Genomic DNA, 26,332 nt, shown 5'->3' with positions numbered 1-26,332 from the left:
CTGTTCGAAAATTACTCGGGAGTTCGAAATGGATTCCGAAGATTTTTGCTGATCAGGCAGTTTCATTTTGGACGCTCGTTTCGCGAAGTTGGCCTTGCCTTGCCGAAACAAAAATAATCCTAAAACCATCGTGGGTTTTTGGGGCCGTGTTTGCGGGCTCACGGTTCGGTGATACGCCGTGCGTGCAGTGAGTCACGATCCACGTTCGCCAGTGCCCGTTCCCGTTCCGTTCCCCCCCGCCGAACTGAACCAAGCTGTGCGCGTACCGCGGGTGCCGCTCGCGCGCGCCTTGTGCGGAATTTAAGGAAACGAGATTTACACGCCTTCCGACGCCGATCGTTCCACTCCGACGCCACCGGACCGGTAAGCGGAAGTGGGAGGCAGCCGAATCACCGACGTTCCGGCCCGCAAAGCTTGCCTTTTTTGGGTGCCCGTCGCCGTCGCACAGTGAAGCACGGTTGTTTACCTTCTCTCAACACGCCTCCCCTCACCTCCCGTTCCGTTCGTCCACATCCAACTCATCCGCACGGGAGCATCACGGATCACGGATAGCACTCTTGTTTTGCCGGATACGGCCAGATCTGTTCTGCAGCCGCTACCGTGTCCAACCGCATACCGAGAAATCGTTGCCGATAAAGGACAGAGAAGGTGAAACAGCAGCTTCAGCGACGATTGCTACGTTTTTGGTGAACCGACTATGAAACCGAGGCGGTGATTGCTTCGATCAGGATTTACGGAAAGGCACGCAAGGAGCCAAGTGTTGTGCACACGTACAATCGCATACATACACACATACACCGTTGATGGTTGTGATAGTGATGGTTGTGGCACCCTGAGCGGGGAATGCTGTACGATTATCAGCCGCAAGTTTATCAGCAGCAGCAGCAGCATCATCATCATCATCGTCATCATCATTACCTGCCAGCAGCCAGCAGCAGCAGCAGCAGCAGCATCTGCATCATGCCGAAGAAGGATTCGAAATCGGAAGATGGTGGTGGCGGAGGAGGAGGACGAAAGAGTAAAATGAGTGCGGCGGCCGCTGCAAAGCTGGAACAGCAGCAGCAGCAGCAGCAGCAACAGCAGCAACAGCAACAGCAGCAGCAGCAGGTAAGAAGGAGAAAAGATCGACGGGTGCGTTCCGGTGTTACCGATGTTGCTACGATGGCCGAAAGGCGATCGAACGATGGAACAGTGCTAATCATGATTCTCTGTCGTTGGGTCTCATTGTAGGATGACATGAAGGCCGGAGGGCGACCCGGTTCCGTGGGACCCGGTGGTCCGGGCGGCATGAAAGGCGCCAACTCGTCGGATCCCTGCAGTATTAACAATGCCGGCGGTGGAGGCCCTGGCAGTGGGCTCGGTGTAGGCGTCGGCCCGAACAGTGGTGGTGTTATGGATGGTCTGGGCAAGGGCGGTATGGGCCCGGGACCGGGACATCTCGATGGGCACCATCCGGGCGGGATGGATGGTAAAATGAATGCCGGTGGACTGGCGGGACTGATGGGTGGCCAGAAACCGTCGAACAAACTGGAGTACACGCAGCAGCAGAGCCAGATCTTTGTGTTTTCGACGGCGCTCGCCAACAAGGGCGCGGAAGCGGTACTGAGCGGACAGTTCAACTCGATCATCGCCTATCACTGTGCCCAGATGCAGAAACGCAACCAGCTCGGTGGTGGCCCGTGCGGTGCAGGTGGTAGTGGTGGTGGTGGCGGCGGAGGAGGAGGCGGTTTAGGCCCCGGTGGTCCCGGTGGACCGGGTGACGAGATGAACAGTGGCGGTAACAGTGTTGGCCCCGGGGCAATGTCTCCCTGGATGGAACATCATCATGGGCACCATCATCACCACGGATCACCGGATCATCATATGCGCGGTGGTGGAGGTGCTGGTGGTGGTGGTGCTGGAGGCGGAGCCATGATGGGACCGGATGGAATGAAGAAATCGGCCACCATTCATCATACGGCCAACTCGTCCTGCCTGGGAGGTGATGGAGATGGGGTCTCCGGTGGACCGCCCGGTGGCGGAATGGCATCCATGTTCGGTGGTGGTGGAGGAAGCAACGCTGGTGGTGCCGGTGGTGGCCCTGGTGGTCTTGTGGAGCACCATATGCGTATGGCCGGAGGGCCGGGTTCGGGTCCGGATCCGTCGGTGATGGGCAAAAAGTCGGCAACGATTCATCACACCGCGAATCCATCGGGTGGCCCGGGTGGCGGTGGCTGCATGGATCCCGATGGTTCCGGCTTGCCAATGTACCCGGTTGGTGGCGATGCTGGCGGACACATGAGGATGGGCGGTACGGATGGAATGTCAAAGCCCGGCACGATTCACCATACACCGAATTCATCTTCCTGCATGGAGAGTGGTGTCGTTGGAGGAGGCGGAGGAGGCAATGGAGACGGTGACCCGACGATGACGGGAGGCCATCCGGGTGTCAAGATGGAGAACCCATCCCCCGTTGGATCGCACATTTCCCCGAGCGGTGGTGGGGGCGGTCCAGGAGGTCCTGGCAGTGGCGTAGGAGGCGGCGGCATCGGCGGCGGAGGTGGAATGGGAGGAATGCCTCCCGGTGGCAGTGGCGGTGGCGGTGGTCCGATGGGTGGTGGAGGCGGTAGCCACTCGAGCTCGACGATCATCGATCAGATGAACTCACTGGTCGCCTCGCTGCCACTGATGAAGGGTGGCAACGTGCTGTCCCAATCGCGCGGTCACCCGCAACCGTCGCTCCAGGGCGTGAAGGTACCGGACGAGAATCTGACACCGCAGCAGCGGCAACACCGAGAGCAACAGCTGGCCACCTTGCGGCAGATGCAGAAAATGTTTTTTCCTGAGCAGCGCGGCATGATGCCGGATCCGCACGGGATGGGCATGCGGCCACAGTTCCGTGGTGGTGGCGGTGGAATGGGAATGCCGCCCGAGTTTGGCGGTGGACCACCGAACCGGCCCCTCAATCCGGCCTTCATGAACACACCGATGGGCCTAGATGGTCCGGGTCCAGGTCCCGGGCCTGGACCGGGCATGATCAACGAGCAGATCCCTCCGATGCAGTACAACAAACCGAATATGATGAATCCGGGCATGTACGGCATGGGTGGTGGAGGTGGTGGTGGTGGCGGTGGCCCAGGTGGACCAATGGGTGGCCCGATGGGTGGCGGTGGCCCGATGGGTGGCGCTGGACCCATGGGCGGTGGAGGCCCCATGGGCGGAGGTCCGATGAATCGTATGTACAAAGCAGATCCCGATCCTATCTTTCCTCCCATGACCGAGATGGGTGGCGGTGGAGGCGGCTACGGTGGTAGTGGTAGCGGCGGTGGCGGTGGAGGTGGCGGTCTCATGAACAATCACGGCCCCGGTATGTTTGGCGGAAATCCTGGTATGCAGCGAATGGGAGGCATGCCGCCCGGTGGTGGCCCTGGTCCCATGGGTGGCGGTCCTGGTGGCCATATGATGGGACCGAAGATGGGCTCCGAGCATCCGTCAATGCTCGGTGGCCATCCAATCCCTCAATCCCCGCTCATGGATGACGATCTCACCAAGGTTACGATGCAGCAACAGCAACAACAACAACAACAACAAATGATGCTTCCCGCAAATCCTCCTCTTCCGCAACCCGGTACACCGACCGGTGGTGCTGGTGGTGGTCTAATCGGTAGCAATGGCGGTGGACCCATGGGCATGAACAATCCCAATGGCGGCGGTGGACCGGCAGTTGGTGGTGCTAATGGAACGGCGAATGGTGCGGGCAAAACGAAAGAACCCTCCGTATCACCGGAACAGGTTGGAGGCGGTGGTCAGCAGGGACCAGGCTCCAATCAGCAACAGCAGCAGCAGCAGCAAGGACCCGGCAGTCAACAGGGCCCGCTAACACCACAAACCCCCCAAGGTGGACAGCAGACGCCCGGGCAACCACTTACGCCACAGACGTCGATGGCCGGTTCGTAGGGCCGCGTAGGACCTACCAAATTCCCTTCCCCTTCACCACATCACTCACGTCCCCATTGCCTCCCAAATGACCATGGCCTGACCTGACAGTTCTCCCGATTCCGATCCCGATCCCGGCTCCTTTCCCGATCACGCTCATTTCCCCGGAAGGAACAACAAATCTGCCTTATCACTGAAAACCGAGTACGAGAAATTCGAGAGCGAGACAAATGCGTAAATTGCAGCAGCAGCAGTCATTCGTAGCAAACACAACTAAGCAAAAAGCATAAAAAAATATTGCAAATACGAAAATCGAACAACATTTTACCGAGGAGAGCGTGCGATAGAGAAGTAGAACGGGGAATACAAAACACAAAAATAGAGAAGATGCATAATGTAATAATAAGAAGGCGGAGGGAGAGATAGAGGAAGATAGAGGAATGCGCGCGATCGTGATGTAGCAATTCAGGGCGCAGAAACGGATAGGAGGGTATGGGGAGCTACTCAGAGAACTGATTTACAGCAATAAGGGCTACCCCAGCAATGGCGAGTGTCCTCGAATAGCATTATAGGCCTTCATTTGTTCATTTGTTTGGTGCTCCACGTGCCCAGAACCTCCGCGCTCTGGCGGGTAACCGTCCGTTGGCAAAAAGTTTCAGCACAATAAACATGAATGCTCGATCTTCTCGGAAAATGTAGATAGAACGCGGCCTCAAGGGTTTCGTCATTTAAAGGGATTTCATATTTGTCCTCTGATCTGACATCTTTACTCATAACGGTAGCCTAGGATGCAGTATCTATGCCAACATGGACTTAAGAAAGAACGCGCTGTATTTTACGGCGAATCAAAGGTGGCTATAGAAAGTAGCAGCTTGTTTCGATCGGCCGCTAAAAAATACTTAACTAGAAAATGGTACATAATGCCTCCGAGAGTTCAATTTATTTTTTGTCTAGCCACATATTTTGCTTAAAGAAACATTCAAAGAAAGTGCTAGAGGTTCGTTCGGCGATACTCAAGCAACCATACCGCTCCTACCTGCCTGCTGTCGCTATAGCACTCGATCGTTTCGTTTTCAAAGGGACTGCCAAACCATCCAGCATCCAATAAGACGGAGAGAAAAGAGGAGAAAAGAAGAGCACCCAATTAGCTGCAAACCCCGGCGGGTGGTCCTCTCCTGATCATGATGGTCACGTCAGAGTGAAGTAGTTTAGTATTAAGTATTAAACAAGAAGGTCTTGAAAGTGTTGAATAATAAAAAAAATGAAAAGACAAAAAACTAAACCAACTGATAGCTGATGGGATGGGTGCCTTCGACTCGGAGATGGAGTTGCAAAGCATATTCTGGGTTTTTGGTTTTTTGTTCTATTTTATTGTTCGACTATTTACAATTGCAAAACGGTTTCTAGGTTTGATATTACATTTCTCCCAAAAGTTCTCCCGCATCCACGCTTCTTTTCCTCATCCTCGATCCCACGTTCAACATCTTGACTTGACTCTAGCAGTTCGCAGTTAGCAGCTCGGATAAATTAAACGAATAATTTGATACGTTGCCTCTCGCACAGAATTTCATTGGTTTGCTTGCCTCTAAGGACCTTCTCAATGCTCTGCATCCTTTATCAATGCTTCATAGCTCCCATTGATCGCGAGTTTATGGTGCCTCTTCACTATTGCCTACCTAGCTGGCCGATAATGGACAAACGAATAGGTGAATACTATGTTGAGAAAGGTGGACCATTAGTGGATGCGCCTGTTCTGCGCATCGGCTATCTCTGCAGAGGTAGCAAAATGATGCAAATCAATATATATATGCATATATTCTTACACCTTGCAACCTTATTCTTCTACTTCAGTGAGGATTCACTTCCCAGTACGGCTGTAGAATTCAGCACCCTGGGTCTTCGGCACCTTGAGAGTGTGAACTAGTGAATTTCGAATGATGAAACGAATCGCAAACGATCGAAAATAGAAAAAAAACTGCTTCATTCTATTAGTGGCATTGTTGATGGTGTGTAACATTCCTGGATTGTGGTTTTTTGACTTTTGGTTTTCGCATCGGCATCGGTTTGTAGCCACTGAAAGACAAAATCGCAAAGGAAATTTGTTTAACATACCCCACAATTCCGTAAGGCGCGTAAGTGTAGCCATTTAACAAAAAAAAAAAACACCCTCAAGGAACGCTTGGAACCCTTCTGGTTGCTCCGTGGTTGCCAAGGGCGATCGTCTCTGCTGCTGCGTGAGAACGGTTATCTACAGGCAATTTCGCTTACTTCGATTCAAACCGAAACTACGGGCGAGCGAGTCTGGATGTAACGCCGAAATGGTCGCGGCAGTGGCGATCTACGGAAAGATTCATCTGAACCACAGTTTCAGCCGGAGCGCATCGACACCGTTCAGATAGTAGTGAAAGAGTCGCTTGTCGCGCACGAAACCCAAATTTTCATACAGCCGCAGTGCCGGCTGATTGGTGATCTCAGTTTCGAGCACCACCTCGTCGGCTTTATCGTCGAGCATGACCTAAAAAAACCGGCAAAAAAAAGGAAGTCAGTGCATTAGGTTGGGAAATAGACTGCCGTCGTTGTGTAATCGATCCGCTCTCGCTCTCCTCTTACCTGTATTGCCTTCTGCACGAGCGTTGTGCCGATCTTTAGCTTTCGGTAGTCCTTGTCCACGGCCAGCATCGCAATGTAACCCCGGCGAATGTTTTCCCGGTGGATGTCAAGCTTGCATACGATGGCACCGACACACGTACCGTTGTGCTGAGCCAGAAAGCACAGTTTCGGCCAATTGTGGATGAAGTAGCGGTACGTGTAGATCGAGTACGGTTCCGAGAGATCCTTCTGGATGAGCGCCATTATGGCCGGCATTTGGCGCTCCGATTCGTACACCTGATAGGTGATGTCGGTCGCAACTGCGACAGGTACGGTGCTCGCTACGGGAAGCATTTCCTTCTGCAGCCCGCTGTCAACCTCGTTGCTCACAGCCGCCGTCGCCGTCGTCGCCACCGCCTCCTTTGGTAACGAACACGATGAGGTAGACGCAGCACTGCAGGCCGGTGGTTGCGCTGCTGATGGATCAACGTTGGTAGAAGGCTGCTGTTCCTTATGCACCACTTGGACCATCGATGATGTCGAAGCGGAACCAGCATCTAATTTACCATTGGATTCCATAGAAACACCGGAGAAGGCAGTATTACTGGCGCCATTTCTACTACTAGTTTGTTCCGGTTTGCTACTAGCGTCACTACCAACCGCGCCAGCCGTGCCATTCGGCAGCGCCGTACAATGGGAGGCATCCTGTTGTGCTTTCTTCTGTTGCCTCGCCCGTTGCTTACTCTTTTTACTTGTCGCTCCTGTACCGCAAGTTGCTGGCTTTGGAGGGCCCTGATCGTCCTGTGTCGCACCAGTACACCCGCTTCCACGCTCATCAACATTCGAGTCGTTCCGTTCCAGCTTTGGCAACCCATTCGTCAGACCATTCCGGCCAACGTGAACACACTGCTCCAGCTTCTTGCTAATTGCGTCAACGGCATCTTCGGGCTGCGGGTCTGGCAGTCCGTTGCTGCCATGGCTTCTACCGTCGTTATGATTACTACTATTTACATCCCCAGCAGCCGTTGCAGATGACGATGGTATTGGGCTGGTGGTGGTGGTGGTGGTGAGTACACTTCCTTCTACCGCCGTGGCCGTATCGTCGGCCGTCGTTTCCTCTCGCTGACTATTTTTAGCACGGTTTTTCCTTTTCGTTTTCTTCCTTCCGGCCCCACCGGGAGCAGCACCGCCGGTGACGGCCTCCTTGACTGTCTCGGCTGCCCCCACCACCGTGCCATTGCAGAGCTTAGCGCAGGTGCTGGTGCTGGTGCTGGAGGAGTTCGTCTTCGTTGCGTTCGCTGCGGTCGGAACGTCGTGCCCGATGATCACGTCCATCCGGGTGCCCTACTTCGCACTGGAAGCCCCGCGGCTGGTTTAAGGGACGTTTCGACACAACACCCAACGTTGCGAGACCCGAAAAAGGTTCCCCTTGGATGGCCCCACCCGACGTCGTTCGATGGATTAGTGCAAAAAGGCTCGATCTACCGGATGTCCTGCGCGATCAATTGCATTCTCCTTCCCGTCGAAAGCCGTTCCGTTGCTACGTCTCACCACGAACGCAAATGTTCCTCTGCCAAGAAGGGTTTCCGAGCACGGTGCGATTGAGCAGGAGTCAATCCGCTCGTTTGCTCGCGTTCCAGCCGCAACGTAGCTCCCGGGCCTTGACACGCAGCACGATGCCCAGCAGGGTCGTCCGATTTGTCGATGGAAGACCACAATGGAACCGTCCACTACTTCTTGGGAGGTTTGCGAATCTTTTCGCGATCGCCCGCACTCCGTAGTTTTCCTTCCTCGTACAGTTTTCCCTCGCCACTTTTTCGCACTTTTCCCACGACGGGCTAGCTGCGACTGGGCGCACTGCTGTCACACATCATGTGCCTCGGCAGCACAAATTGCACGGCTCGCTCAGAACCGACCAAGAACCGGACGACCCTGCTGGGACGGCGTTTTGGTTGAGCATTTAGTGGAGCGTGTTTTTTTACCGTGGCAATCTGGGCCCTCCTGGACCATCCAGCACAGTGCGTTCCCGATTATCCGTGCCCCGCAGAACCGGCAGCCGGAGGCCAGCCCGATTCCCTGCAGCCACCGTGCGGTTATCACGACGGCAGCGTTGTTCTCGACTCGACGACGGGCCAGCCCGAGAACCAACCACCGTGAAAACCTGCTGGTCGACGCAAGGAGCGGTACGCAACGACGGCGGTGGTGCAAAAGTGCCCGGAAGAAGCGTTTCGAGTGTAAGTCACCCGTGCAAAAAGCCGTTTATGTGTGTGCATGTGTGTGTTTGTGCGTGCGTGCGTCCGTCCGTGTCCCAGGGATTCCGTCGTAGTTACGCCTTTTCGAAGGTCTTCCTCGATTCACTTCTTCTTTTTCCTTCCCCGGATTCGAAGAAACCGTCGCGGGGCCCAGGGCTTGCGCCAGGCCTAGGTCGTTCTTATTCCTTCCCCGCAATCTGGTGCCCTGGTGTTGGGCGCGGGGTTTCTTCCGTGGTACCGAATTCTAGGTTCCGGGAATGGCCGACTCGGGCCTCGGTTCTCCCGGAAGCAGTCCGGAGAGCGCGTCTCTCGCCGCAAAACCGAGAACTCTTGCTTTTTTCCTTCCTGCTCGTCTTCCTCCTGGTGCCTGGACCATCAAGAACGTGCAAGAGCAGCACCGATGTAGTGCGCCGCATTGTCTTGTGTGTATGTGTGCACCGATGCGTGTATGTGTGCATGTTGGAGAGCAACGCGGTTTATGTTGCGAGTGTGTGAGCGTGAGCAGCAGCAGCAGCTGGAAATTGCTATCTCACCCGAAGAGAATTTCTGCTCATAACCCCGCAACGCATCCGCGAATATGCCGAGGCCTGGCCAAGCTGCCTCCCCCCTCGAACCCCCCTTCCCACCGCCCCTGCCTGGGATCCGGCGCGACCGCCACAAAAGAACGGATGATTGAACTCTCGCGCTCAGCCAGGGAGTCTACTAGGAGATGGCACGCATACCAATCCCTCGGTTCGCTGCCCCGCGGGATTCTTAGCACCAACACACGCACACACCCGCACCGAAACAACAAAATTACAAAATACAACGAGCATAAAATTGCGGAAAAACAAAGCTAACAACCAGTATCAAACTTGCAACGGGACACTAGATCATTAGAACTGATCTGCGATTCTTTTGTATGACTTCTTACCGTCTCATGAGTTTTTTTGTATTGCTCTAGCCGTATTCAGCCCACAGAGCGATTGGTAGCTGCATAAGAACAGAGTTTTCTTTGTCTCGTTCAAATCAAGACAGCAGCGAGCATTGCATCGATATTTCGCGACAACATTTGCCTTCACAATATGTAACGCAGTATCGGTTACCTGGCTATAGCAACGCTCGACCAGAGAGCAACCATATTTTTCCTGCTCGACCTATGCGCTGCTTCTCTCTCTCTCTCTCTCTCTCTCTCTCTCTCTCTCTCTCTCTCTCTCTCTCTCTCTCTCTCTCTCCGTTGATTGGCGCATCCACAGACCACACCGTCCCGGTACTTCTATTGTCATCGACGGCAGTTGTTTTCTGCAAAACGCTGGATCCCAAAGGACCTGCTGGTCTGGCCAAAAGAGGGAACCTACGTAGTGCATCTAAACTGCTTGCTGGTGCTGGTGATTGGGGTTTTGTGCCAAGAGTTTCAAGAACAATACGGCGGCCCGGACAACAGCAAACAGACAGGATCATATAAAAAACAGGCCTACACGGTTGTGTGTGTCCGCGCATCCGAATGCGTGTTTGTTATGTATGCGTGCGCGCCGGAACTGGGGGTGCCGTCGTCTTTTCCGCCGTGTTTTGTGTCGTCTGCTGCTGCTACTGCTGCCTCTGTTTAGCGAAAAAACAAATGGCGTAACAAAGGTCTCCCGCAATCCCGTATCAACGAGGGGGCGTCCGTGGCCGGTCCCCATACACACGCTCTCTAAGTGCAGGAACGGAAGGAAGCACTTTGCAAGTTGGAGTGGGTTGGGTTGAAAGGAACTGTGCGGAACTGTGCACCTCCTTCCTTTGCTCGTACATTAAGCTACTGGTGCACTATGATATTGCCCAAAGCGGCGGAATTCAATTGCATAAACTTTGCCGGATCCCAGGAGGCAGCACCATCCCCAATTTCACAGAATACGATTCATGCCATCGCCTTAATGGAGCATTTTTCTATTTGTTCTTTGTTTTGCAGGCTTCAACCAAATCGCTTTTCCATCCTGTGTACAGTTAGTGATAAAGAAGCGAACACAAGAACGGCCAGAAAGGCTCTAGGAAGCACAACAGCAGCAGCAGAGACACGACCGTCATAACCATCCTGCTCTACTACTGCCAGTGTGTATTCTCGGTTTCGTTTCGTGTCGTCAGAGAAAAGGCCCTGGCCAAGTTTGTAAGAACATTTTGTAAAGGCTTTCCATTGGGAAAAAGTGTAAATTGTGTATAGAAAGCTGACTAGTTTGTGCGTTGTACTGGCAACGGCGGCGGAGATTGTGTGGAGAGAGTTTCCATTCTACGTGCAGCAAATGATCGAGGTGTACATAAAAAAAGCATAGCAAACGTTCCGTTCCGGAGAAGAGTGGTGATCGACGGCCAAGGATCGGTCGCGTTTTCTAGAACCCCGCAGACGCTGAATCTGTTCCCTCAGTGCACGACCGAAATAACCGATCGTCGGACTGCTGTACAGAGAGTCAAACAGAGAGCAAGAGAGAGTGAGAGAGTGCGCGAGCAGGTGAGAAAGAGTGCGTGTTCGTCAACTAGCGAGCTCTAGCAAGCGGCGAAGTAACCCGCGGCTGGATTTCACGCATAATTTTGGACCGTGACACGCCGCGACGGTGTGACGTGCGTGCAGAGTTTTGTTGTGCACTACCCACCCCCCCGTAGCAAAGCAACAACAAAACGCAAACCAACCAACCAACCAGTACGCATCCAGCGCGCATAGTATGCTGTAAATATATATAAAGTGTATGTCATTTGTGTGATTGTGTGTTCTGTCCCTCGAATAGAAAAGAAGAAGAAGCAGCAGCAGCAGCATCTACCGTAGCGTAAATATCGACGCCAGTGTTGGTCCATGTTGGCTGCCTGTGTCTACGGAATAGAAGCTCGAAGCTAACTCGTCGAATAGCGATCACGCACCAGAACCCGGGGTAGCCCGTGGGTTCGAGGTCGTGCAAAAGCGCGTCTTTCCCTAGCAGCGTGTGTTCTAGCGGTGCGGCGCGGGCCACAGGAAGTCGATAAATTAAGCGACAAAAGGGTTCTCGCTGCGGGTGCGTGTGCGTGTTCGTTCGCTGCTCCATTGTGCTCCTCTCGTGCACACGGTTGTGCGTCAGTGTCTCAACGAGTGTGTGTCGTGTGTTTGTGTGCGCGGGTGTGTTTTATCGTGTGCAGTCACAGGCGGTGCACTTGCCGCCACTTCGGTGCAACCGCAGCCGGAGGCAGAGAAAAGTGTTCAATTGAATGATTATTGGCTCACAGCGTCCGAAGCTGTGTGTGCGCGCGTCTCCTGTATGTGTGTCTCTGTGTGTTTTGTATAAATTTCTATTGCTCTTTGCTGCTGCCGGAAGAAGCATCCATCCTAGTGCTCCTGTTCGCGCTTCGCGTAGGGCTCGCTCTACCCACCCCCAAAAAGCATTTTCATCGATCAAAGCGCAGTGTAATGCACATTCCGTCTGCCGTCTGGGTTGTGTGTGCTGCACATGCTCGTCTGCTGCCATCGTTACAGTGCTGCAGTTGCATCGACAACCAAGGGTTGCTGCGTGTGGCCTCGGATCGATCCATTCGCAAGTTCGCCAGGATCTCGCTCGATGCGATGCTAGAAATGTGTTAAAAGCCGTACGTCCGCGTCGTCACCTTGTACAGTGTAAATAGTAAAGGGGGTAGAGAAGCAGAATCGCATACCTCTCCTCCTCCACCACATCGCCGGTGTGTGTTTTGTGGCCAGTTCTGGTTGTGCGTGCGCGCTTGTGTGCCGGTGTGTACAGTGTAAAAGATCATCCTTCGCATCGCGGCTCCGGTAGATCATTGTGCCGCGGTTGCGGTTGTGTTTTATTGTTTGGGTGGGAGCAGAGAAGCAGGCAAAAGGCATCATTAGAATCACTGCCGCGAATTTTCGCATTCCGAATTTCCGGGCACCCCAGGCAGCCTCCTCCCGTATAAAAAAGTGTTTGCTAGGAGGTCTCTGTGTGCACGCGAATCTTCGCTGTTTCGGCTGTTGCAGCAACAATCGTCGTTGTCGGAAGAAGGGCTTTCGTTTGCAAACGCATACCCATCATCAGCACCGGGTGGCTGCGCACGCAAACAAGTCCCTTTCGATTTTTTGTTATCCGCCCGAGCGTACGCGTCTGTGCTGCGGCGAACGAAACAGTTTTGTTTTCAAACAAAACAAAGCAAACAAGAACAAACAGTAAGCGAACAAGAAAAAGGCGGCAGTCTCCCTTTAGTAAGGTACGTTCCAATGTTTACTTTATAAGATTGCGGTAGTAATCGTACTAGTAATAAGTAATTTGAATCGTTATACTTATTTCAACTTCGAGTCAACCTCGATGGCATTTTGAAGGATAGTTATTATTCTTTACTATTGTTTCTTTTTGCAACTTTTTCGCCCATTGCTATTTTAGAATCAAAAGTATTTAACCATTTAAAAAACATATTTAGCTTGTCGTGCACGTGCTCTAGTGATACAAATGGACGAAACTGCTTTCGATCTTTTAAAGAGATAATTTATCTGCCAGAATACAATTACTATCAGAATAATACATGTTCACACTACTGGAATGTGCCTCAACAAACAAACATCGTCAGAAGAGAAGAAATGGACACTGTTTTGGCAGATAGTGTTCAGAATGTTTCGTGAAAAATGTCTTAATTCTTGGTTCTAAATTCATTTTTAATTTTTATTCTGTAGATCGCAAACAATTGTTGCGTCTTAGAATATTTTTGAACATTGCGAATATTTCCCCGGTTCTGGAATCAACAATTTAAGGCCTGTCTCTTGTCTCCATTATACCAATTACGGAAGTTTTTGGAACTGGAAATGTTTGCTGCTTTGAAACTTCATGGAACATTTGTTCTCAAGTCTCTTCTGCTTTCTCCACAATTTGGGCACAAATTAACCCACTATCATCGATAAACCATGCCATCAGTCATCACCTAAAAAAAGAATGCTCTTCTGAAAGAGCCAATCAGCGATGCAATATGCGATGGTTGATTGATGAATAATTTATTGGAGCTGCTAAACCCCGCTAATTGTGCAGTCGTGCCTGTTTAGCAGGTGTATCTATCATCATCACCTGAATGGCTGTTAAGTGTACGAAGCCGGTGGACGTTATTTTTTGTTTTGTTCAAGTTAGAAGTTGAGATACGACCGAATGACGGAACTTTCCATGTCTGGAGAGAGTTTCCAAGTCGTGGTGTAAATCTTCGAACAATATTGTGTGGTTTTTAATTATGAAACATGCGTTTTGCCACCGGGAATCTAGTTTTCGCTGAAAGCTCTAGTGCCCTTTCAGCAGGGGAGGCCCGCTTTGCCCGGACGTATTCGTTTTCAATATCACGTTACACATGTAAATGGCACCACGTTGTCCGTCCAGCATCATCTGTAGTTCATTTTGTGGCCTTTATGTCGCCCTTCTGCTTCCGTTCCGTTCTATCCGTTTTGCACTGGATTACGACATTTGTCAATGGCCTGCCCCTGCACCAGACACAAATAAGTTAATGTTTGTTTACTTACCCGTTATCATCTGCTACATAAAGTCGTATTCCCTTTTCGTGCGTGTAACACGCAGATGTTGTTCTTTTCTCATTCACTCGCTATAACACAATCGTTACACTATCTGGCCGGGCAACATTCTCGCCGATGCCGATGCGCCAATTATTAACGTGGGATCTGCGATGCGATGCGATGCTCCACTGCTATCCACAAGAATCCTCGCTCACTGCCTCTCCGACACTATCGCTTGGCTTGTTTATAATATTGCCACCACCCCCCGGTACTATCATTATTTACGACATTATTAACCGGTGAAGAGTGAAAATGGTACTGCAAGCCGATGCGAATGGTAATGGACACCAGAGCACCAGAGCCGATGGAGCAATCGCTTTGGCCGTTATTTGATTATCTACCACTCCAGCCAATGACATCGGTTTTTGTTCCGACGTAGACCCGGACCGGGAGGAGTGTGTCCGTTAGATGATGCATTCGCGTAACAACATTAGGCGCGCGCGTATCAGTTTGCATGCGTAATCAAAATCAGCCAGCCTGAGTAGTGTTCGTTTGTGGTAGAAATATTGCAGGAGACCACTGCGGAATGTGGCGGGGACACAATGCACTGCTAGTTGGCTGAACTTCGCCTCTTCTGGGATTGCGCTACTGAACATACAACGTTACAGTAATGGTGATCATAGACCGGAAGTGATGATGATCATTCCTTGTCAATTTAGAAGCAGTTCGCGGTCGTCGCGACTTGGTTTAATGCTCCCCATGGCGTCCATGTCCATACATATTAGGAGGGAGGAATCCGTTTGTGATACCGTGTTATTTTGTTTTTATTATCTACTCCACCGCAGACTGAGTTAATGTTCAAGGGGGAGCTTCGGTAGTTTCGGCCTAAAAAAGGCCCATTTTTGACGATTTTTTGTGACGTAACCATTCAATTTAATTTTTTCAAGTAAATGGCATATTAAATTACAACTTTTGAAGAATATTTGGTATTGTTTTGAGCAACATTCATTGAAAAATTAATCCGTGGCATCAAATTTTGGGTAGGCGTGTCGTCGCAAAGGTACTTTCCACGGTGCCCATCGTAGCGACATGACGGGTTTGTTGAAATATATAAATCGATATTCGTTAGAAAGATTATAAGTTTATCTAGGTATCCCCGGAGAGTTTTTGTTGATATTCCAATTTTTCGATTTTTCGCAAATTTTTTAAAATCAAAAAGTGATGCTTTTTGCGATTCTGCCATAAAAAAACGAGCTTTACATAATTGTTTAAAAAAAAGTATCAACAATTTTAATCATATCTCGACAGGGCTACCTGGCAAAAAGTGTACAAATTATGTGTTAAAAATTTCAAATCGATCGGCCCAGTAGTTTTTACGGTACGATGGGCACCGACTTTGAAAACGTTGGTTTTGGGAAACGCTCATCAAAGTAGCGAGCTGCGTTTGTTTGAGGATATCATCATTAGAAACGCTACATGACAGGCGACATGCGTCTCGGATTGTCCTGCACTCCAGGAGAATCCATATCTCGCCTCCCAGTGTCCCTTGGTATCCAACTAGCGGCTGTCACAAACAGGAAGGAATATCATTTTCGTATTTGGACTTCGGACTGCATTTGACAGTTTTCAACATTGCGCATAGAGCTCGCTATCGACTAAAAGCTCCTGAAAGATGAATACCTGGAACATTTGCCGGCGTCATGCTGCTTGTCTTTCACTAACTCGTTCCCCGATGTCATCGAAACTGACATCACACTTCAGATGCGCTGGTCAATGACAGAATTCCAACTAAACAAATAAATTAAATTGAAATTGTTTCTCGGAATTTTTGGACCGGAATTATTTTTGTCCTTCCATAATCCGTGCTCTCAGAGCTTGTTAACTACGGTCCCAGGTGTTGAGTAGCACAGACTTTCTACTCCGAAGGATGGAGCGCATACCCGGACTACTATAGTGGTCCTCCGTCATGCTGATCCGAATGCATACATAAATAATGTCCAACCGCGCGCATACACAGATACATACAGATTGGTGAACGTCAAATTTCGGAAGAACGGAAGAGGAATTGCTGCTGCTGCTGCTGCCCATGTTACGGCGTTCGTTCACCTGCGTTCTACCACCATCGTCGATTGGCTTTGGTGGTTTGGTTGAGGCTTTTTCAGTTGCCAAGAATCTGGCAGTCCAGTCCCGGTCGGCAACGTTCTGCGGCGGGGATTGTGCGGAGAGCGAGCTTACTATCATCTGAATTTGCCTATCACTCACGTTTCATATCCACGCTGAGGGGGCAATTCCATTCCCTTTTTCCATTCATTCCTCTTCCATTCTGCGGCCGGTAGCACGCGAATCCATGATCCATCGAAGGCATGGCGGTTTGAAGGCGCTTTTCGCGGGGTGTTTTTTCTCCTTTGGTTCTCCTTCGTTGGTCGGCTCTGTTCTGTTGTGTGGTTGTGTTTGGTTTACTTCTGTTCTGGGTGGCGTTCCGTTTTTTTTTCCCTTCTCTTCGGCTCGTAGCCATTGGCCAGTACTTTCCTTATGCATTCTACCATTCTTGGCCAATGGCTTGTCTCTTTCCATTAGCGGCACTTATCTAGGTAAATTCGAAAGGAGCTATTTGTGGTGGCGCCTGTGCCAGTACCTCGAAGCGGCGGTCTGTTAAAGCTGTTCTGTGTAAAATAAAACCTACTGACCTCGTTGACATGCGGGGGGGTGTCGTATATTATATTCATCCGCCACTATAGAGCCCTGTGGATGAGGTCTGCATTATTTTATTTTGTAAAAGTATGCTCTGGATCCCCAGGAAAGGGGAGAAACACATCATGTCAACGCATCGAAGTGCACTATCTGCACGTCTCTACGTCGTTACCATGCTGTGCAAGATCTAAAACTCGTAATCATAGTAGTGGCTTCCAAAAAAAGGGAAAAACATGCGATTTTAAACAAAAACATGAAAAACACGTATTTCTGCACAGGTAAGAGCGCTGGAGGGTTACATTCCATCTTAAAAACCTTGTTGTCCTGGAGGAGATACGTCATTTTGCACGCCTCTTCGCCTGTAGCCATACATAACATTCCCGATGTTAGTCACTGCCTCTTCTTTTGTAAGATGTTCTGTGTGCCATTCCGGAACCGCAGCTTCTTATGGTGGTGCAGCATTCTCACTATACTGTGCGGCTTGTTCTTCTGCTCAGCTCACATACCACCATCACCACCACGGTCTCTCGCGCTCTCCGTGGATCAGCAAAGCCACAAGCGGTGGCGACTGTTTGTTACCAGCTTTTGCCTCCCGGGCCCCCCGTGCACTATCCGACGAAGAGCGTATAGTGCGTTAGCCTCACAGACGGCAGACGTGAGCTTGGACGCGCCACCAGGAAGCCATGATTCTCCCCTTCTCCACACAACACTGTTATGCTGCTGAACTCTCGGTCCCGATGTGTGCGTACTGTTTGGTTAAATCTCGCAATGGGGCGCCACAACAGAACGGCGGCAATCGGACACAAACCCGGAGTAAAATCGGTACCCAACTCGGTCGCTCTCACGCGGTGGCCGGCCATGGTGGTGTTGGTTCGTACCTCGGCAAACTCCCAAGCAAGCAAGCATTGGGGGTTCTCTTTGGGGGTGTGTAGCTGCTGCTGGGCTGGGCTTCTTCCTGCTGGTGGGGTGGGGGGTGGGTGCGATCGGGTAAAGGCGTTGTCTGGGCTTGTTCGGGGTTGCCCCGATGGTGGCCGGCCGGCCGGTGGTCGGTCTGCGAGCTGTAGCGAGATAAGAGTGCGCGCCCCACACCGCATATGAGAAATCCAATTTGGACTTGGACGTTTGGACGTTTCTTTTTTGTGGTTGGTGGTGGGATAGAGTTAGTTTTGGTTGGTGGATGTTGGGCTCATGAATTTGGGGAACAATAAGTGGTTTCGCTGGTGGCAGGTTCTCACCAGTCAGCCTAAATTATGCAGCTAATGATGAATGATGATAGAACGAGCGAGAGAGAGCAACGGAGGGAAGGATCCGTAGCGAGAGAGATACAACGTTCGACCGATCTCAGGTCCTAGTGAAGCTGGTTCGAGATTCGCCCGGCTGCGAAGTAATGTTTTAGTGAGGCGATTTCAGTAAAGCAAAAATGGTACAGATTGGGCTTGAAAATTCGTTAATTTTTAGCGGAAAAAATCATCATCATCAGAATGTTATTTGTAAGAGTTTGTCATGGTTTTCGAATTTTCATTTCAATCTTATTATATTCTTTCAATTACGTTATTTTTTGTACTTATTTTTTTTGTATCTATTATATTAAAACTTGTTGTTTAGTTATTTTGTACAGCTAATTGTTTTAGTCACTTGCTCGTTTTGTTAGTTTCTAATGTTTGTTAAATACTTGTCCACATTTTAACTATTAGTAATTTATCATCTTCAAATGATATCGTATGTTGAATAATGTAAATAATGTTGAATGGAAATCCGAGAAATCAAGTAACCAACGATAAAATAATAAACTACACTCTACTAGTTCCCTTCGTATGTGTACGACGTGTTTTTTTACGAAGCTCCAATAGGTTATGGGGCCAGGAACATAGTGCACATTGAAAGAAGAATCATTCGATTGATTCATTTGGTTTGATTTTACAAAAATACTATGAATGTTTTATTTTCTGCGTCGTATTCGAATAGACGTGTCTACCGCTTAACTTTTTATGAGCAGTTAGCTTAGCTTCCTATTTTAAATGACACTATATTTCAATTGACAGTTTTTTTGCGATGTTGCTAGACAACAAGGTCTAGGACAGACTGGCATAGCATATTGCAAAAAAAAATAGTAATCCAATTACCTTTATGAGCTGAAATCATTTTGATCGTCTAATTTTAATACGATATCAGAACAAATAATTGGATCAATATTCAAATATAGCTTATCAGAGCGAACCATCGCTATACTATAGGTGTTATAAGCATTTGCTAGCTCATCATCACCATGCAACAATGGACCATTTCGGCCATTATTTCCGCTAAACGTCGTTCAGTAAGCAAACGTCCCTATGCATATCAATACTGGACACGTAGCAACGGGTCTAGCCACGATCATGTAGCGCCCCAAAATGTCACAGAATACTTTTTTAATGGAACGACAAATGTCTGTCATGCCGCACCACGCGGCTGGGAGTCATGCCATTGAACTGCCTAGATGCATAGAAGCAGCAGCGCTAGCGTGACGACGAGACCACACGTACCATTCGGCATCGATCCGGACACCGAGGACATGTTGTGGATGCGTGAGGAGCGGAGCGGAGGGTACGAGGAACTTGTGTATGGCTTCACGCCCGGTCGCTGGCAGTCCGGCGGAGACCGGACGACGTAGACGTGCTCTCGTGTCCGTCCCGCCGGATGTAATCGGCTCTCGCGGCTGTCTCTCTCGCGCCTGCTCGTGTTCCGGCCGTGTGTCCGTTCGGCGTATTTCAACATTATCTTTTCCGCCCGCCACCCCATCCCAAAGGCAAATACTGGGAAGCGTCAAACCCCTTTTTACTGAGAATACGAGTCGACGGCCAGTGTGAAGGTAAACTATCCCAGGCACATACTCCGAGTACGAACGGAAATTGAAGTGTTGGTCGTTCTTTTCTCCTGAAGACACCATCCACCACGACCAAGATGACGTTTAATCCCCTCGGACACGATTTCTGGCGCATTTCTGGTCTCGCTGGTGAATGTGTTTTGTCGAGAAAGGATTCTTCAAACATTAATCCTAATTCCAAGTTAAACATCCTTTATATTAACAACGGAGAGCATTTACCTACCCCAGCAAAGGGAGCACTTGGTGCATGAACCGTGGTGCTAGGGCAAGAGATAAGATAGAAGAAGTGCAGCGATAGAATGAATCCCAATGTTTAACTTTCGCTCGGATAGTTGCCTTTTGCAGTGCGCTACGATGCGCCAAGCCGGTGCACCAAACGGTTGTGCAAATTAGGTCGAAGTGTCCTGCACTCTTGGTGGGTTCCACGCTGGGAGCAAATCCCCCCTGTATCCCTGCAAAAAAGCCCCTTGAACGACATCGCCACAGTGGCTGCTGAGCGTGCAAAAGCGCACAATAAGCACTTCTTGCTGTCGTGTTAGTTAGTTATGTTACTTCTCGTTGCGGCAAACACCCGGGACACTGGGGCCACCATCGTTCGAATGTTGGTATTTTGGTGCACAGACACTATATACGCAGGTACCCTTTTGGAGAACCACTGGGGATTAAACAAGCTAAGATTTTGTTCAATATGAGCGTACTAAATATGGCTGCTAATGGCGATGGCACAGAGAGTTTGCAGGAGCTTTGTGGTTCAGTAGAGCTCCCGATTGGCCGATGGCTCTCGTCCCTATCGTTGCTATCGGAGGGATAAAAGGGGGCTCGAGTTGGTTTTGATCCCGATTTACGGCCCATTTTGCCCTCCAGGAGTTAGAGGAAAATGCTTTGTATTGCGCTACACTTTCCTTTATAGTTTGCTTATAGTATATAGTTATTGATGTTTTATGCTTTTAGTATTTAGTTATTGATAATCATTGAACATCTTATTATCATAAATCATTTTATCGGAAATTCCTCAACTAATCTTCTTTTACTTTTCCATTACAGATCTCGAGGACAGAGGACTCCAAGGGGATAATACCACCCGGTCATCGATAACGTGCTACCAGAGCACTATCGAACAGAGCAGGAGCAGCAGCGGCCCTAGTGTCAATCACGGCTACAGTCACGCTCGTTCCGGAAACGGTCGCTGGCGGTATGAAGTTGCTGGGCGGCCACGACGATGGTGGTGGGCGTAATGCGGCCCCGATCCGGACGCAGGACGATGCCGCCGTCGGTTACGTCTTTCAGCGGCATCCGAACGAGACGGAGTTTAACCAGTTCGCACCGAAGCAGTCACGGTGGGCATCCGGCGATGACAACATCATTGATGTAAGTATTTCCTCCGGACCCAGGACCTCCTGCCCCTGCTGGCAACCGCCTCGTTGCACCATCCTTTGATAATAAAAGGGAGGGCAAAAAATCAATAGAAAAACACACGCCGATCGGGAGTTTTTATCATCATTAAAACCGCTAGTAGCTCTTGCTAGTTGAACAAGATAATGTGGAAACCTTGTGCCCAAGTGGCTTGCCCTTTAGCTCACTTTAGAGAGAAAGAGAGAGAGAGAGAGAGAGAGAGAGAGAGAGAGAGAGAGAGAGAGAGAGAGAGAGAGAGAGTGAGCGGATGGGACACGATATTCTAACTCAATTCGATGCTAAACCCTTCAAAGCTAAAGTCGTTAACCAAGTCGTTAACATTCTTCAGTTGTTACGCTCTCTCTCTCTGCACCGGCAGGACGGCTTCTCTTGCCAAGCTCCTCCAAGTTATGAGGTGCAGCGCCTTATCGTGTGCTAACCAAACTCCTCGGGTCCGGCCGAGAGAATATGGTACCATTGCAACATAAATTATACACCAATTTTTCACTCCCATCATCATCATCATCATCAGCAACCTTCTCGGGTACCACCGTATTTTGTTGTTGGAATGGGCCAGCACGTCTGCAGCAGCGCGTACAAAGAAGGTCCTTTTCACGACGGGGTCTTCGCTCGCTCACTCACTAGGAATGGGCTACCGCTGCTTTTACGGGAATGCGTTCTCCATGGCAATTGAGTGGCCTGCTCGGTTGCGCGATATGTACTAACCAGGGATCTTTATTGCTTTAGCGCTCTCGCTCTCTCTCTCTCTCTCACTCGCTCGTTTCCACTTTGTGTGTCTGGCTGATGAAGGACTGCAGGGGTTTTTAACAGTGCGCCCAGGCAAATGACCCCTGTTTCTACCAGCTGCTGGAGGGCGGAGAAGTAGTGGATTGAGGGGGGTTGCTAGCTGGCAGGGGATGAGAAAGGACGATGCGGAAATTTGATTTTGAATAACCGGCAGCTTTGATAGTTAGCTTAGGCTATGGAACGATTGCGTTCGTTTTTGTTTCGTGGTTTTTATTTTGTGAAATACATTTGTTGATGAGATCACTTGGATGGGATGAAACCGGATTAAGGAGCATTTATTTGGTAGAACGTCATCATGTCGATTAATTGGTAGTATCGAGCATTGTTTTAAGATTGTAGTTGAAGAAACTGGTTACCAACAGCACGTAACCCATCATTTTTCGGCTCGCAAAGTTGCAAACATGATTAGGTTATCGAAGGGTACTTTGATGCCTTGTGTCAATGATCGAATATGTAATGATCTATAAACCTACTGCTAGGGAAAGTGATAAAGTGAATCGTTCACATGTTTTGTCAAAGAGTTTGCTATGTTATTGAACATTTGGCTATGATATTTAATGATATTTCCAGGCTATAGCCTTAGTTAGATGGCTAGTCGATGGCTAGTGACGATTGGTCCTCACGAAATCGAGTGGAAGATTGTATCACGTCTGATCCGTCGGGGTACAAATGATGTTGAGTTAGCATGTTTTAGTCTTCAGCCGATTATTGTTGCTGTTTTGTTATTCTATTATCTATTGTTCTTTTTCGAGTTTCATGAGCTGTTCTCTCTCAACTGAATGTGTTAATGTTACTGGACATCTAATATACTAATCACAACACTCTCTATCTCTCTCTCTCTGATCTTTTCAGAACCAGGACAAGTGGAAGTACAACCCCGCACTGACGAGTAACACGCCGGGTGGTTTGCTTCCACCCCCGGTGCCCGGTGTGGTTTCTGGTGTGAAACAACAGCAAACACCCCAACAACAGCAGCAACAGCAGCATCAACAGCAACAACAGCAGCACCAACAGCAACACCAGCAGCAGCAACAGCAATCGCTGCAGCAACCGACGATGCAGCTACCACACCAGACACACCAGCAACAGCTGCACGCGGTACAGCACGCCGTTCAGCAGCAGCAACACCAGCAGCACCAGCAGGCCCAGCATGCGCAACACCAGCAGCACCAGCAACAGCAGCAACTGCCCATGATCAATCATCCATCGCAGCTCGCCAATCACCTTGGGCACCAGAACCATCTCAACCAAACGATGATGGGCCACGCGGCGATGGGTAGCGGCGGTATGCCGACGATGCAGATGCCGATGCAGGGCGGCGGTGGCATGTACGACCATCTGCATCCACCGAATGTGAACGTCAACGGTGTCGGTATGCCGAAGCCACCGGGAGGACCGCCCGATCAGCAGCAGCAACAACACCATCAGCAGCAGCAACAGCAGCAACAGCAGCAGCAGCTCGTCTATCTGAGCGGTGGCCAGCAGTATGGGACCGTGCTCGCACCACAGAACCAGTACATCCCCCGGAACAACTCGGCGGTAAGGGAAAGGTTTTGGGCTTTTCAGTTCATACAGCGGCCACTTCCGGGCGAATCTCTGTGTAAAAGAAGTTAATGTACAGCTAGAAATGTTTTATTTGCAATCAGAAGGGTGCACGATAGGCACTGATCTTGTCGAATTACCGATTTTATGAACGTTTATGATACATTAAAACAAGTAACGGATTCGTTGATAGCATATTTTTGCACAATTTTTTACTGGCAACCGTTGCTGCCTCGTGTCCCTGCCGCCTAGAACTGAGTCCATTCTTTAGATAATGATTTTTTTTAATAGCATTTAATGGCTATGTGAAATAGGTCGCTACGATTGCCGACTATTAAAGCAGTGCAATTTCTGCCAGATTAATTTTATGCCGTGGCCAGAGAAAATGGTGCAAAGTAGTCTTTGTGTGGCCTGGTTTTCCTGCAGCCAAACAGGCCCCGTTCGCTCTCCCAGAACGATTGCTCACTGTTGATACCACCGTGCCCGGGGTCGGAAGTATGCGCAGCTCACATCGTAGAAGGCATTGATGGAAAGCATATCATATCGCTATAGGCCCGATTACTTCCTTCCCTTCAGTTCAGCGTTCATGAGTACCCGGGCTCCTACGATCATTTCCTCACGAAAATGGTCATCGCTGAGCATTGGCCTGCTGCGTCCTAGTAGTGCTAGTTAATTTCGGCAAGAAGGTGGTGCGGTGTGCTGTGTGCGTTGAACGGCACACCTCCTAGCAACATCCCTGCAGTAGCTGCTATCCTGCCTACGGTGCCGTGCACCACCGCACACTAGAGTGCGCGGGCAAACTGGGCCAACAAACCCACTCCAAGCGAGGTCGTAGGACGATCGTGAGCCACCGTGCCACAAGAGTGTATATTGATTTATTTAATGGCCAAACAGGACTTTTGCATCGCATCGTCGCTCTCTGGAGAAGACACTAGAGCTAGACAGAGAGCGCGAGAGTGAGAGATAGGGGATACATCGAAAGAGAGGCGGTGGGGATGACTCCCGGGCACAATGACGGGGGTACCCTTTTTGAGGTACGCAAGTGGGCGGACCGAAGCAAGCAGAGCAGAGCGCGTGACGGCATAATAATTCAATTAATGCTGACACCGAAAGCCACCGATTGTGTGTGCCGCTTGCCGCCACTCTAGCTCCTTGCTGTGGCCCTAGGAAGACGCGGACAACACAACAGGGCGGCACAGGCGGGGGCTTTTGCATGGTGAGGCTCCCAAAAATTAGGCCATAGATCCTGCTGCAGGGTTGAGGGGGGGGGGGGGGGGGGTGGTACACTGCTTTCACGCGATGCTGATGCTGCACAGGAAACAATCATGGGACGACGGGATACCGGCGTGATTGGCGAGGTAGCAGAGCAGCAAGGAAAGGGGGATGATGTGTTGGCGCTGATTCGAAAACTGCTGAAAACTCTTTGGAGGATTTGCAATGCGCCATCCATCCTTGTTCTCACTGGTGGTTCGCAGCGCTGGCGATGTTTTAGCGAGACCTGCCTCCGATGCCGCTACTAAAGCTAGATTTATGATTTTCGGTCACGCTGCTCCCCGGTATCCAGCGGCAGTTTTCACCGCAGAGAGAAAGAGAGAATCAGCCACCATGTTCTTTTAGTTGGGAAATGTCGATAAATTTGTTTTTTGTGTGACTTGTGAGCACAAGAGGGCTCGGTAGGCTTTGTACTGCGATACCACGGAACAGGGCCCGGATGGCCGGAATCCAGAGAGACCTAATCGAAAACCAATTTTGTGTTGTGTTGGAGCTTTACGGGAATCGTCTCGATCGTCTAAACGCTTGCTCCAAAAATTGGAATATGATTTATTGGCACCAAGACATTTGGTTCGTTGTCTGTGGCGCGTGGGGTCCTTTTTTGCATGACACTTCCACTATTCTATGATTAGAGAAAGCGAGAGAGAAAAAACAGGACCGTATCACAGGTCCTGTTGTGAATTTTTGTCTCTGTTCGATCCTTCCTCTGCTTCTGTCTATCTATCTGCTGGGGTCTACCTGGTCAGAGGACGATAGTTTTCCCTTTTTGCTGACCTGAATGCTTGTTTAATAAGTGACCATTTCATGTTTGCTCCGTCGCAAGAGACGTATCGTGTTCCAATACGTACATAGAATAGAAAAAGCATAGAATTTTCCTGTTCGGATACATTGCTCCATCGCATCCTGGACCTTGTGGTGAAATCATGGCTGAAAGTGGAAGATCAAAAGACAATAAATAACTGCAAAAGTCGATGGATGCGTGAGAGGAGAAGTAGCGCGAACAGAAAACCAGAAGACAACGACAGCAGCAGCAGCAGCAGCGACTCGACTGTTGTCGTTGCCTCGTTAGCTGTTCTACGGGCCGGTCAACGATGCGAAACGATGCCGGCTGGTCGCTTTTTCCGGTATCCGGGTTCTGATTTTCGAGTCTCCTCGCACTGGAGTTCCACATTCTACTGAACCCTGTGAAAGCCGTCGGTTTGTCAGATTTCTGCGCTCGCGAAAACCACCCATCAAGACACAACATACTCTCCACGTTGTTCGTTTGTCTTTTTAGCGAGTGGTCTTCGTGTTTAATTATACCGTCGAATTGGCCTCATCACGAATGGTTGGTGCTGCAGCAGCGGCGGGATCGGTGGCGGGGTCATAGGTGTTCTTGACTCGAAACGATCGTTGGCGACATGCAATGGACGATGCTCGCCTACTCTGCCTGCTGCTCATCACCGCGTGTTTTTTTTTGAATGAATTTATTCCGTTCTTGTAACACTTTAGCCAATTAATTTAGACTAGCCACTAGTTCGATAGGCGCAGCCATGAGTGTGTGATTATTCATTGCCTAAG

The 26,332-nt window shown here is 50.0% G+C and overlaps 3 protein-coding genes across 8 annotated transcripts in view; 2 read left to right on the top strand and 1 right to left on the bottom strand.

The window, feature by feature from the left end:
- The first annotated feature begins 78 nt into the window (after positions 1-78).
- Positions 79-5,171, top strand: LOC126569234 (uncharacterized PE-PGRS family protein PE_PGRS54-like). 2 transcript variants are annotated; one of them, XM_050226189.1, is made up of 2 exons: positions 79-1,107; positions 1,231-5,171. In XM_050226189.1, exons 1-2 carry the CDS (start codon positions 844-846, stop codon positions 3,934-3,936), a joined length of 2,970 nt encoding a protein of 989 aa, XP_050082146.1. In that variant the 5' UTR covers positions 79-843; the 3' UTR covers positions 3,937-5,171. The 2 variants fall into 2 exon arrangements, with proteins under 2 accessions (XP_050082146.1, XP_050082145.1); XM_050226188.1 differs by having other exon boundaries at positions 79-1,131.
- Positions 5,172-5,265: 94 nt separating this feature from the next.
- Positions 5,266-8,330, bottom strand: LOC126569249 (N-alpha-acetyltransferase 30A-like). Of its 2 annotated transcripts, XR_007607789.1 has the most exons (3): positions 6,526-8,330; positions 6,184-6,430; positions 5,266-5,988 (listed from the first exon to the last, which is right to left on the bottom strand). XR_007607789.1 is itself a non-coding variant. In XM_050226217.1 (2 exons), the coding sequence occupies exons 1-2, from the start codon at positions 7,837-7,839 to the stop codon at positions 6,266-6,268; spliced, it is 1,479 nt and encodes a 492-aa protein (XP_050082174.1). In that variant the 5' UTR covers positions 7,840-8,330; the 3' UTR covers positions 5,266-6,265. The 2 variants fall into 2 exon arrangements, 1 of the variants encoding a protein (XP_050082174.1); XM_050226217.1 differs by having other exon boundaries at positions 5,266-6,430.
- Positions 8,331-8,409: 79 nt separating this feature from the next.
- LOC126569228 (maternal protein pumilio) overlaps positions 8,410-26,332 on the top strand; it is a 165,072-nt gene continuing 147,149 nt past the window's right edge. For 2 of the 4 annotated variants that reach the window (XM_050226181.1, XM_050226182.1), the window contains exons 1-4: positions 8,410-8,738; positions 10,684-12,929; positions 20,804-21,127; positions 22,811-23,497. In XM_050226181.1, the coding sequence (XP_050082138.1) occupies positions 20,954-21,127; positions 22,811-23,497 (861 nt within the window). In that variant the 5' untranslated portion in view covers positions 8,410-8,738; positions 10,684-12,929; positions 20,804-20,953. Of the gene's footprint in view, positions 8,739-10,439; positions 10,537-10,683; positions 12,930-20,803; positions 21,128-22,810; positions 23,498-26,332 lie in introns of those variants that run through there. The other 2 variants (XM_050226180.1, XM_050226179.1) reach the window with 2 other exon arrangements.

Source organism: Anopheles aquasalis, chromosome 2, assembly GCF_943734665.1.
Source record: "Anopheles aquasalis chromosome 2, idAnoAquaMG_Q_19, whole genome shotgun sequence".
Classification (NCBI taxonomy): domain Eukaryota; kingdom Metazoa; phylum Arthropoda; class Insecta; order Diptera; family Culicidae; genus Anopheles; species Anopheles aquasalis.
The sequence above is the reverse complement of the archived record's forward strand: the minus strand, read 5'-3'. Positions and strand labels throughout refer to the sequence as shown.